Consider the following 13,182-nt stretch of genomic DNA (forward strand, 5'->3'; position numbering starts at 1 on the left):
TCATTTTCGCTCCAAATTTGCTCCTTTTTGCATTTTTTTGCTCCAATGACCCTAATTCATCATTCCTGCAACAAAACATCAAAAATACCTTTATTTAAAGTGCAATATCATCAAAAATAGTATAAAATAGGTATGAAAATCTCAACATATTTTTCTTTGGTCAAAATTAAATTGAAATTAAATAAGATCATCACATTTAATGTGGTTAGATTTGAAATTGAAGTCTCGTTGGTTAAGTCACTAGACACATTGGATGGGTGAAATTGGGTTTGTGTTAAGGCATGGGGGCTCTCGGTTTTGGTGTTTTACGACCACTAGGCCAGCCGGCAGGGCCAGGGATGGTGGCCAGAGAAGTCAGGAGAGCCAGGGGGAGGGTTAATTATGGTTAACCACTAATGGTTTATCATGATGGTGGAGATATTTTGGCTTAGACCCAAAAATGGGATGAAGTCCCTTAATTTAGGGAACCATTGATCCATAGCCCACCTTGGCTGGGTCAAGTGGGGTTCAAGTGGGTCTAGGTTGGTCACTAAGGTGTGCTTGGGGGTTGTGGTGTCATTAATTTGGTCACTTAGGCATGGCTAAATCAATTTTGGTGAAGGGCTTCAATTTGGGTCAAATTGTCTTGAAGTTGGGTTTAGGTTAGGCTAGCCATGATATTGAGCCCAATTGATTCATCAATTTGGTGTGGATGATTGTCAAAAAGAATTTAGAAAATATTTGGAGTGATTTTGAGTTGATTTGGTTGGTCAATTTGAAGGGATTTGGAAATTTGGTCAATTTAGGGATGTTGGGTTATACTTGTGCTTAGGTTGAGCTAGAGTTGGGTTAAGTCTAAATTGATGGTTGAAAATGGTCTAAGGAAATATCATGAAGAGTTCTCAACATCAATTGGGTGTCAATTTTGGGGTTTGGGCATTCAATTAGGTGACATTTAGAGACAGCCAAATTGGGGCAAATTGGAGGTTTTGGTCTAAGTTTACTATAAGTGAAATTGAGGCTCGAACAGTGCCCAATGAAGGGTTTCAAAGAGTTTATGATGCACAATTGAGGCAATGGGAAACATTTGGGGGTTCAATTTAGTGGGATTTTGATGTTTTGGGCCAAATTGGAGCTTTTTTATTTGGGTTAAAATTGGACTCAAATGTGGATCAATTGGACTTGAATTTGGTTTGAATTGAGTTTGATCATGATGAATTTCAGTTTAGAATTGAAATTGGGGGAAATTGGGATCAAATTGATGGACATTTGATATGAATTTAGGGAAATTATTTAGAGCTTTTGGTCAAAATTGGTCAAATTGGGCTCAATATTTAGGGCTTTTGGTCTAAATTGGTCAAATTGGGCTCAATGACAAGGTTCAAATTGGTTTTGGGGGCATTTGAAATGATTTTGAAGGTTTTGGGAAAGTTTGGGCCACCGAAGGGTATTTTGGTAATTTTGGTAAATTTGGGGGTATTTTGATAATTTTGGCAATTTTGGGTGATTTGAGATAATCTGAAATGACTTTTGAACAAATTTGGGTAGTTTGGGTGAAATTGAAAATTTGGTCAAATTTGGGGTTTGGGGTGTTTAGGTAATTTGGGTAGATTTGGGTGCAAAAGACCAAGTTGGATATTTTGGTGAAATTGAGGTGTCAACGACCCTATGTGAATCATGGACCAATGGAAACCCCATTTGGGTCCTCTATGTATTGGTCTTAGCCAAACCCTAGCGTAGGGCTAGTGGGTCTAGGGGATCTAGGGGATCATCTACTCATCTACATGAGTCTCCCAAAGATCCAGTGGTCAAAGTCAACAAGTTTGAGTTTAGGGTTGTGAGTGAATGTGAGTGAAAGTGAGTGAACCAGCTCCAGACCAACACCTAGGGTCAATCCTAAGGCCAAGCAGTCCTATGGGGACTCCCCTTGAGCTCCCCCATATTGGCCCCACCTACTAAGTGCTAGAGGTTATGACCAATATGTGGAACTTCAAGTTGAGCGAAGAAGAGTGTAGAATTTCTAATGTTGAGAGTTCCTTCTCTAGTCCTCTAGGAATAGTCAACAGGAAAGTTCTATAGCTATACCCTAGGCTACTAAAAAAAAAGATTAGACCTCAACCAAAAGTGAGGTCAACAAGTCATTAGACTCAACACGACACAACAAGATGCGACTGAACTCATCAACGGATCAAGGAATCCCTTGCCAACGACAGAACACAATGAAGGCTGCAATCATCCCAATAGAATTGGGCCTCAAATGTGTGGGGACGATCCCATATTGGTTAAGGATTGATTGAATTTCATGACATAAAAGCAGTCGTAGCCCAAGATGGAGCTGGTCTTCATAAATTACCATGTCGCCGCCATAGTTACCAGTCACCATTTCATCTGGTCGAGTGGCTTGCAACTTAAGACTGAAATGAAAAACCAAAGTCTTCTCGGTAATGGCAACATTGGAAAGGGATAGGAGGAATGCTTTGTTGAAATTACCTGGCCAAAGATGCAATGAGGTCTTCACAGAGCCATATAAATGGCTAATGAAGCAGTAATGAGTGGAAAACCAACGACAGACTGAGGACACCACAAAAGGAAACCATGAAGGTTCATACATGGGACCCTCGATACCCACTTATAGAAGCGTCATGCACAAGAATCGAAGAGAGCATCACCCCAAACACAAATCTCCAGATTTAAAAAAATAAATAATCTTATTCACCGCAAGAACCATGATTACATAAGATTCTATTAGAAAGAATATATTTTACAAGCAGATCCTCGACACCGGCCAAAAATAGGCTCCTCCTGACAAGCCTCCTATACAAAGTCCAACCTCCAAACTTAAATTGAGTCGCTCAGTAGTCCTCGGAACCGACTTTCATGAAAAGTGCGTCCTCCTGGAGCTCAGTCATCTCACGTTGGAGGTCAACTGCTTCTCTTCAAATCGCTTCCAGCCTAGCTTGCAAATCTTAATCCTGATAGGTTGGAGCCACTCTCATCTCCGACATTCAGAACATGGAAGTCTATGAAGACAACTAAAAACCGTTAATAACTTCCTCCCGCGTCGCGTCAACTTTGACAAGATGACTAACTACATCTCCTTCACTGACAACTAGATCACCTGAAGCCGAAAACATCATAACGATTGGACCGCCACTCCCAACGACCCTCGAAAGATGGTCTGCACGGAGATCTCCAGATCTCCATATGCATGAAGAAGATAGTTGATACACATCCTATATTAGAGAAGGAAAAGAGGGAAAATAATCTTAACTAAAGTCTAATTCACCTTAGACCAAGTCCTACCTCCCGCAACGCGGGATGGCAAATCTCCCACAGATATCTTCTCATTAAATGCATGGGTTACTCCCTCTGATTTGTTGATCATCAAAAAAGAGAGGAACACTCGAGAGAATCCACTGGAGGTAAGCTGTCGAGGGAACTCCCACCAACGAGCCCAACACTAAAATCCCTGACCTGGTGTCAATCCTGAAAGGGGACCTCCTCAACTTGTCGCATATCAAATTTAATGATTCCATGTCCCCGTTTCCTCCGTCAATTTCAGTTTTTTATCGGCTTTCTTTTCAACGTCTCACTTGAGGGACAGCGAGATTTGATCCCAAAAGCAACCAACACCGTGTTCTTATCAGTAGACTGCAATCTGGAATTAGACCCCTTTTCCATCATGAAACTACAGGAAAAAACATAAAAGCTAACAGAGCAAAAGCAAATCCAAAATTATGAAGCCACATCTCATAGATATGTATTTGACGATCACATGCTCAAAAATATAGGATGCTTTTTTATAACAATAAATAGGCGTTGAAAGATTTACTTGCATTAATTTTTTCTTGTCTTTTTTGCATTCATCACTATCAATAAGCTAAAAAATTGAGGAACTTTGTCAAAAACGAGTAAGGTTGGATAATGAGGACAACCAAGGGGAACAAGGGAAGAGAGGCGTGAACCACTAGAACCTACCGAGAACAGCCCAATATCATCACAACATACCAAACCACTCGCACATAGGTAATAAGAAACCAAAGGCGTAACATCCCAAGAAGACACACAAAAATCATATCCGCCGGAACAAAAAAATCACTTACTGCGCAACCACACTCTTATGATACATATTTTGTTATTATGTATTAAACCAAAATGCCCCCACCGTATCTACATACCCTTGAAGCACAATATGTAAAAATCTATCAACCTAACCATATAGGTAACGAACTCCCTTCATAATAAAAGGAGTGCTCAATAGTATGCTATGCCCTCTCCCTCTCTCTCTATTCCTCATCTAATGCTATATTCCTTGGGCATGACGCCGAAGAATCCAAATTCTATATCAATAATAGGATAAAGCATAGATAATTGGAGAGGATAAGAGAGAGAGATTAAGAGAGAAAATATTATTTACGTTTGCAATATTTAAACGCCTTTTCTTTATGTTTAGATTTAAATGACAATCATTATTTTATAGAAAATTTCGTTGATTTAAATTTATTCGATGGTAATATCAGTGATATATTCATATAAAGGTGTTCTACGATATTATGAACTATGTGCTGTAATATTATTTTATGAATACAAAATATGTCCTGATATGGTTAATCAATCAAAGCACGTTGAACAGAGTTGATGATAAAATAATTGCAGTTTATGGCTGACACATGAATTACCAGCAAAAAATCAATTAAAAAAATCGTTCATAAATAAAAGGCTAACGTACCACGGGCTCTTTTATCGGGGAAAACAATCCACTGGAACTTTTTTTTTTTTTTTTTACTGGAAGATTAACATGCGTAGAAAAAACATTTCCACGGATTTTTACAGACGATAAAAAAATTCACCAAAAATCAACTGGGAAAATGAATACTTTCACGAATTCTGCTTATTTTAAAATGAATATTTTTACCAGAAAACCACTCTTTCCCACAATAGCTCCTGAAAATAGGGTTCATGATCAACAACAATCCCTCGTCCTTAGAACTCTTTGTCCAGTCTCCAACATTTTCAAGCTCACAAGGCACGAGCTGCAAGGGCAAGCACAGGTTCGTAAGAGTTCAATCTGGAGAGCTTGGGATTGAGAAAAATGGAATTGGAGGGTGACTGGTAAATGTAAAATACTTGACAACCTCAAAAAATGTCTGAAGTCGTGCATACATATACAAACACCATTAAATCACCAAGCTACCTAGTTTCTCAAGTACGCAAAATTCCTAAACTTACCGCACCTTGACATTTAAACCAAAATAAAAAAAATAAATAGTTGAGCATCCTTGCCTCTCCACAATGATCCAAGGTAAACTCAATATGGATCAGAACTACATTTAATTAATTGGTGAAAGAGCATTCAAAATGTTTTAACAATGTTGTCCAAGCATTGAACGTGCACCTTCAGCGCCTCCAAAAATAACCGTGCTGCTTCTGTTCTTGCATCCTCCTAACAAATGAGACATAAAAACCAAAACATAAAATATAAGGCATCTGCCCTTGGCAAAAATGTTATTTCAAAATAACGAGTGCAAAAAATTACCAACAATTAAAAAGAAATCTATGCATACAATTGAAAATTTTCTCAGTTGCGACTACATCAAACAAGAAACCAACAAAATCAGTTGAGGACAAAATTTTGATTGGCAGTGAATAAATAGGACTTTTTAGAAAAAAACAAAATTTTTTAGGACCTATTTTTTTATTGGATGCAATTAATAATGTGTGATATAGGTTCTACAACTCCTTAATTTAATGATTTCTATTACAAATGACTGAATAAAGCCATCAGGTTCTAAAACATGTCTTTTAGCAACAGGCAACTAAATAGATCATAAGCGAATGTTACGGGTTGATGCGTTAATGCGATTAAGAAACAACAACAGTAAATGTCCTTTACCTCTGATGTGCTTTTGAACGCTCTATAAATTCAGCAGCTATGTCATGGCCTTGATAAGATGCAAGTACAGGTCTTATATCAGCAGGCCGGTGTACAGCAATGTCTGTCCAGGATTTAAACACATTAAATGATAAATTAAATACGTAAAATCTAAATTCACTGAGAAAAGCTCAAATTTAGTAGGGAGTTATCATTAAGGATTAAGATGACGTCAAAAAAAAACTTACATTCAAGAAATGGTATTAGATCCAGAAGAGCCGTATCATCGTTTTCAAGTTTCCATGGCTTGATGGGAACACAATTCTCTGGCTGAAGGGTAGACTCTAGAGCATGCCCACTGACATAAAGAGTTCGTGCTGGATCTCTGTTCAACTTTGACAAATCCTGCCAGTAAACAGGTCATGAGTATATGCAATCAGTTCACGTATCTATGAATCATAAAAAGAAATATCGTCCAAGGAAAATAACAATAAACCAAAAAGCACACTTCCTTGCTCGGTTTGCGATGTTTTAGCCTGTTTGCAGACTCTATAGTGGGCTTGCTTGGCTTATTGGTTGCTATAATGCTTTACTGTTACCAGACTTGCTGCTTTCTCTTGGTTTATAGATTACATATAGATTATCGATCATCTCAGCATTTTGCTACTTTGCCCGCCATATCTTTAGGCTAAATTTTTAAAACAGATTTATTATAAAAATTAATATGAAAATTTGATAAGATTTCTTTTCCCTGACATCAGACTTAACAACCACGTAGGTGGTGACTCGGCTAACCCATTAAAAAAAAATCCTGCTCACATGGGCAAAGTTGCCAGCTTCCCATTTTTACTTTTTCAGTTGGGGGCTCATTCCACCCCCTATATAAGTCCCCATTCACCCTTAAAAAATGAACTTCATACCCTCACTTTCATTCTCAAATTAAACATTTTTTTTTGAAGATCTAACAGCATTTTTTGGAGATTTAAGCAAACCCAAAGTCATTCAGTAATCTAGTTTTTGGTTAGTGAAATTTCATATTTTCTTTTAGCATATACTTTTTTATTTACTTGAGTAATTTTCTTTTAATATTTCTGTATACAATTTAGTCAGAATTTTTATAGAATCCAACGTTCTTAAATATGAATTTATAAGTTTATCATAATCAATTGATACAAACCATGTAAACTAAATAAGTAATGTTGTTTTTGATTTAATTTGAATAAATAGAATTTGTTATGATTAATAAATATTTTAAAGTATTCATACAAAAATAAAGTTTATTATTTACAAAATACAACAGCTTTTTTATGTATCTAAGATCTAATTTTTATATTTATTTATAAAACAGTTTTATGTTTAAAGTGCAGTAAAAAATATTCTATTAATTTATTTTTGAAAAATATATATTTCTAATGCATAAAATTTGATGTGATTAGAAAAGTAAGATAACAAAGAAATTAATATAAATATTTTCCACTATTTATTTTTAAATAATCATGAGTCAAGCATAACTATTTCAAGGCATCTCGTGTTTGATGTGAAATACATTTGCTCTTATTTTTTCAGAAATACATTTGCTCTTATTCTTTCGAAATCAATAATGTAGTTTGCATAAATCCGTTATGATTGGTGACTATGAATGATGTTCATAGTCAGCATAATTTTCCCCAGCATTTTTATTATAGAAATAGAACTTTTAATAAAAAATCTTATCATACATTTTCTTTTCTTTCGGGTATAACAGATTCTTTTTTAGAAATTCACAAACATATCATACAATATTTATATATTTATAACTCTAATATTTAAAATTTATACTAATAATTTTGAAACTATTTATTGAAAAATACTTAGTGATATATAGACATATGTTAGTAAGCATTATTAGTCATTTGAATATTTCTATCACAATTTCATCATAAGTGTATACTCATACTAAAATGAGTGAAAGAGTTGTTCAACTAATGAAGGGGTATGATAGATTGTTATATATTGGACAGTGTGTAAGTATGTTGGAGGTAGAAGTCAACCAGTTAAAATTCCTCAACATAGAAATTCAATAGAGTGAAGGAACATATAATTTCAATCTTTTATATGACATTGAAACAAATTAAAAGTATGTCATTTTCTAGTTAATAATAATTTTATAGTGACTCATATCCACAAGCATGTGACTATATATAATACTGCTATCACAAAAGGTATCCTGTATATATGGAGTTTGCCCCATGAAAGGTTGATGAAGTTAATATTGAAAAATCTTGCAACCATTGTCATCCAATTATGTAATGAGAAAGCATGGACCAAGATTTGATTCAGAATTCCATCTTGACTCTGTTGTTGAAGGTTATGAAATAATGTATAGCCGGAGGGCCGTCAAAATCATATTTGAAAATTGGGAAGAACTGTATCAAACTTCATCTAAATTTATCGACATCATTTCTTCAGTTATGGGAAGCCTATTTACATAATACAGAGTGGACCTTAAATTAAATTCCAACGATTATTCTAGGCATTTGGACCATTAATCAGCGGATGGAGTAATTGTCATCTAATGTTGGAGAAATATTTACGTGCGGAAAAAGCATGAAACTCTCCGCGCGTAATCCACTCCCAATAACTTCTCAATAGCCTCTACGAAGGTTATTGGGGGGCTATTAAGGAGTTATTTCGGCGTTTATTAGACTAAATACTCTAATACCAGAGAAAATGTGAAAGTGCAACGGCGGAAAGTGATAGTGTAACCGCGAAGCGTATTGACTCCAAATAACACCGAAATAACTCTGCAATAACCTCCCAATAACCTTCACAGAGGTTATTGAGAAGTAATTGGGAGGGGATTACGCACGGAGAGCTGCGTGCGTTCTCCGTACGTAAATATTTTTCCTAATGTTGAGCATGAATGAGAACTTTTTTTTTTTTTGCCAAGGCAAATAAAGAGATAATGAATTAGTCGAAGCAATTGATACTAAAATAATTTATTTCAAATAGTGATTACCATTGTGGATTCTAAATGGAATAACTCACGCTTGTGGTTCGTGAACACGTTGTGAAGTCATTCAAAGAGTTTCTACTAGGCAAGGCATGCATAATTTCAGATCATTACGTTGGACTCATATGTGGGTAAGGACATTATCTTGGGTTGCTCAAGGTATCGTCTATGATATTCTTGAGAAAAAATTTATGATGAATGGCAATTTCATATGTAGAATCCCGGTGCTAGAAAATATATTAAGCAAACAACACCAATGATAAATAGATTTTTAGCCAATGCATTACAAATATTACAAATTTAAAAACTAAAGCAATTGAATGGATGATAAAAAGGGATCCTTTCGAGTGATCACTTCTACATGATGGTGGAATTGAGTGCAAAACTATCTACAAATGCTGCTGAATAATTCAATAGATTTTCGAATTGTCCTAGAGTTTTGTCAATTCAAGCACTGATATGTTTAATCTTAATATAATATCAATGCTCCTTTTATCAAGCAATGACAGTGTCACTTAGTTTTAAGTATCTAACCAATCAAGTTTTACAACAAAGGCACGTAGCTGGATGCAAAGAACTTGAAACTACAAGATTAGTAGCACCTATCTGCAAAAACTTGCAAGAGTTTGAGGTCTACGAATTAAGCTTGTCAGTCATTCTGAGTATTCCTTGGAGGTCATGGAATTGCAAACTTTCAGATCACTTGCTCACATGCAATTACAATATTAAGCAAGCTTCGAATTAGCTGTCAAATTTATGCCTTCCTAATGTGCCATCGACAATCACAAACTCACATGTAAGTATGAGTTCCATGTGATTTCAAATAAGAGTGACATTACTTGACCAAAAGTATGGCATCGTTAGACTTCTTTCACCAAGTTTTAAGAAAACTAGTTGGCCATGAAGTAGAAAGTACACAAACACCATGAATAAACCGAAATTCCAAAACAATGAAATTTGTCACATGTGCGGACTAATAGATCATACTAGAACGGCGTTTCCATTAAATTAAAAAACAACACCAAATAATTTTAACAAAGCATTACAATTAATTCAAAGCCTTATCATGCTTTTTTCTTTTAATAATTCTCTTACAAATCCTAAAAAACTTCTATAGACTAACTGGTTGAGGATGCTCCTAGAAAGCACCCCAAACAAAAGGGAGAATCTAGTCATCATGAGAGTGGACATGAACGGCTACAAATCCTAGAGAATCTAGTCATCATGAGAGTGGACATGAACGGCCACCACAATAAGATTATTCTAGTGTAACGTGCCTGCACAGGTTTGATTGGGCAACATAACCAGATGATACAAGTTACGTAATCTGGTATTTTAAATTTATCTTTCAGTTATTCAAGTCATTAGAGATATATATACAAGAACTGTTACATGTGTTCGAATGGGAGGATTGACCAATTATTTTCTTATTTCTATTGGTTTACATCAAGGATCGGCTTTAAGCCCATATTTTATTGCTTTAGTTATGGATGGTCTTACTGGACACTTACATAAGCATGTACCTTGGTGTATGCTTTTTTGCTGAAGGCATCCTTCTTGTGGATAAGACGAGAGAAAAAGCTCAAGAAAAACTTGAATTATGAAGGTCTACCTTGGAGTCTAAAGGACTTCGCTTGAGTAGAACTATAACTGAATACATGGAATGTAATTTTAGTAGTAGTAGCTCTAGTGACGGAAATGCAACTATGGGTAATCAAATTATTAAAAGGTGTAAACGCTTTAGATATCTTTAGATATCTCGGATCTATTGTTTAAAATAATGGTGATATTGATGGGGATGTTATTAGAAGAATTCTAGTTGGTTGGTTGAAGTGGAAGAATGCTTCGGGCCTATTGTGTGATAGAGAAGTACCACTTAGACAGAAAGGAAAATTTTATAAGATGGTGGTGAGGCCTACAATGCTCTATGGCGCTGAATGTTGGCCTTTAAAAGAGAAGCATAATACTAAGTTAAGTGTTGCGGAGATGAGAATGATTAGGTGGGTGAGCGGCTTTACACTTAGAGACAAAATGCGAAATGAATATATCCCTGATAGGGTTGGTGTAGCTCCACTGACGGACAAAATTAGAGAAAGTCATCTTAGATGGTTTGGTCACATTAAACGTCGACCATCTAATGAACCGCTTAGAAGAGTAGGAGTTTCAGATGCGACTTATGTTAAGAAAGGCAGAGGTAGACCTAGGAAGACTTGGGCGTATTGTATAAAAAAGGATCTTAATTTATTAGAATTGAATGAAAATATGACACAACATAGAACGCGATGGAGAAAAAAGATTCATGTAGTCGACCCCACATGGTGGAATAAAGGTTCTGTTGTTGTTGTTTTTTGTTGTTTCAATTATTTACAATTACATTGCTGATTTGATTATATTCTCTACCAAGCAAGATGTAGCTTCACACTTATTTATAGCTAGAGATCACATGTCACATGCCCTCATTTTATTGCAGGGCTTGGAGTAGAGATGTAAATGAGTATAGTTGAGCTCAAGAAACACTCGATTGAGCTTGAGGTTCATTAATTAAATAAGTTAGAGCTCAAGCTTAATTCTATAAGTATAGCCTTTCTGTTTACTATGAAAGGAAAAATAATATTAATTCAAGCTAATATTATATTAAAATGACAAATAATTTAAAAAAGTAGGAGATATATAATAAACAATCATTGATAAAATATGTAAATTATCAATTTTCTTTAATATTTTTAAAAATCTAGAGATATTTCCTTGAAACTAATATAATTTGAGTGTATTTTATAATAATATTTTTTAAAATGACGCGGTTCACAAACTAACGAGTCGAGTCGGGACCAACTTAAGCTTGGCTTGTTAGGTCAGGGAGCTCAAACCGTGAGCCACTTATTGAGCTGAGCCTAAGTTGATACAAGAGTTGACTTGGCTCAATAACACCTCTAGTGTTTGAAGTGCATCATAAACCCGCATTTCATCTCACTTATTAGCTGGTGTGGATTCGAGTAGCATTTATGATATTATATTAAGAGGTTGTTCGGTGAAGTGCAACAAATGAACATTGATTCAATGAAGCCTAGCTATAATTAAGCACACAGAAGAGGAAAAAAAGATGATGAATTAAGTAGGCTATCATTATAGATAGTAGATACAATCAATAATGGGAAAATAGGTGTTCCTTCATGGTCCATCATGATCAGGATACATAAAAAAGGGTAGATACTTATAACCGGATGGATCCTGGGCTTTATTATATAGGCTGCAAGCACCCACCAAAGCTCTATTGATCTATTATCCCAAACAGCAAACGAGTGAATTTCGGTTTGTAACATTAAAAAAAAAAATTATTTAGTTCCTCGCTCATATTTATAATTTTGCTTATTACAGCATCAATTTTTTATGTAAGTTGAAAGATAGTTCAGCCAATGTGTAGCCGCAATGATTATAGCACGTCACATCAAGCCATAAACAAAATTGAGTTGCTTTGTCGAGATGAGAGGTCTAACATGGCATAAAAAATGACAGCTATGAAAGGGACGATGTGAATGATAATGCGTTAAAGCCATCAACTGTTGGAGATGCAGGTCCATCAGTTTACATAAATTATGAACCATCGATATTCAAAATTAGGTTTCTGGTTCCATTTAGTATGGCAGGTACATCTTCAGAGGATTCACTTAGCATGATAGGTATACCATATGCAACTTCTTGGCCATCATTTGACCTCCAAATGAGTGGTGCGGTGGAGTGTTTCCACCTCAGTAGTAGATGGCATTTACACTAAATAATTACCTTGGTTTCCAACCATTCAAGATGGTATCCGTAGGTAGTCCCAACTGATACACCTCTCTGATAACATAACGACAATCACCATGTGGCACAATCTAGTCAGATGTCAGAGCCTTTGCTGAAGTCAGGAGAGGAGAGCAGAAATAAGCTGCTGCACACTGGAAATGAGGGCTCTTCAAGTACTGAAAGATAGGCTGTGTACACATAGTTCCTCTTAGATGTGCATGTCTCAAACACAATAAACACACAAAGCATCAAACAAAATGCCCAGAAAGGCACAAACCACTAACAATAGCCTATAAAAAGTATCTAAGTGCGTGCAAAATATGTGGTCAAGGCTGGCATATGTTTGTGACTGGGTTGGCATCTTCAGCCCCATCCAAAAGAGCCAAGAATTTTAATAAGCGCCACTAGATATGTAAGTAAAAGCTTTAAAAGGGTTGACCTCACATACAGTCTAAAGCTAGAAATGCAATAACTTTAAAATAAGTTTTAAATCATGACGCATACTAATAATAAAAATACAAAGATTTTTATATTTTCAAAATATATCATTATGAAA

General features: G+C 35.6%; 1 protein-coding gene across 1 annotated transcript in view; it reads right to left on the reverse strand.

Moving 5' to 3' along the window:
- Positions 1-4,821: 4,821 nt before the first annotated feature.
- LOC110038269 (mitochondrial import inner membrane translocase subunit TIM50) overlaps positions 4,822-13,182 on the reverse strand; it is a 70,886-nt gene continuing 62,525 nt past the window's right edge. The window contains exons 8-11 of the mRNA XM_020743050.1: positions 6,100-6,256; positions 5,873-5,975; positions 5,375-5,422; positions 4,822-5,012 (exon numbers count right to left, since the gene is read on the reverse strand). Coding sequence (XP_020598709.1) covers positions 5,377-5,422; positions 5,873-5,975; positions 6,100-6,256 — 306 coding nt within the window. The 3' untranslated portion in view covers positions 4,822-5,012; positions 5,375-5,376. The remainder of the gene's footprint in view (positions 5,013-5,374; positions 5,423-5,872; positions 5,976-6,099; positions 6,257-13,182) is intronic.

The sequence above is a fragment of the Phalaenopsis equestris genome, unplaced genomic scaffold, assembly GCF_001263595.1.
Source record: "Phalaenopsis equestris unplaced genomic scaffold, ASM126359v1 Scaffold232347, whole genome shotgun sequence".
NCBI classification, from domain to species: domain Eukaryota; kingdom Viridiplantae; phylum Streptophyta; class Magnoliopsida; order Asparagales; family Orchidaceae; genus Phalaenopsis; species Phalaenopsis equestris.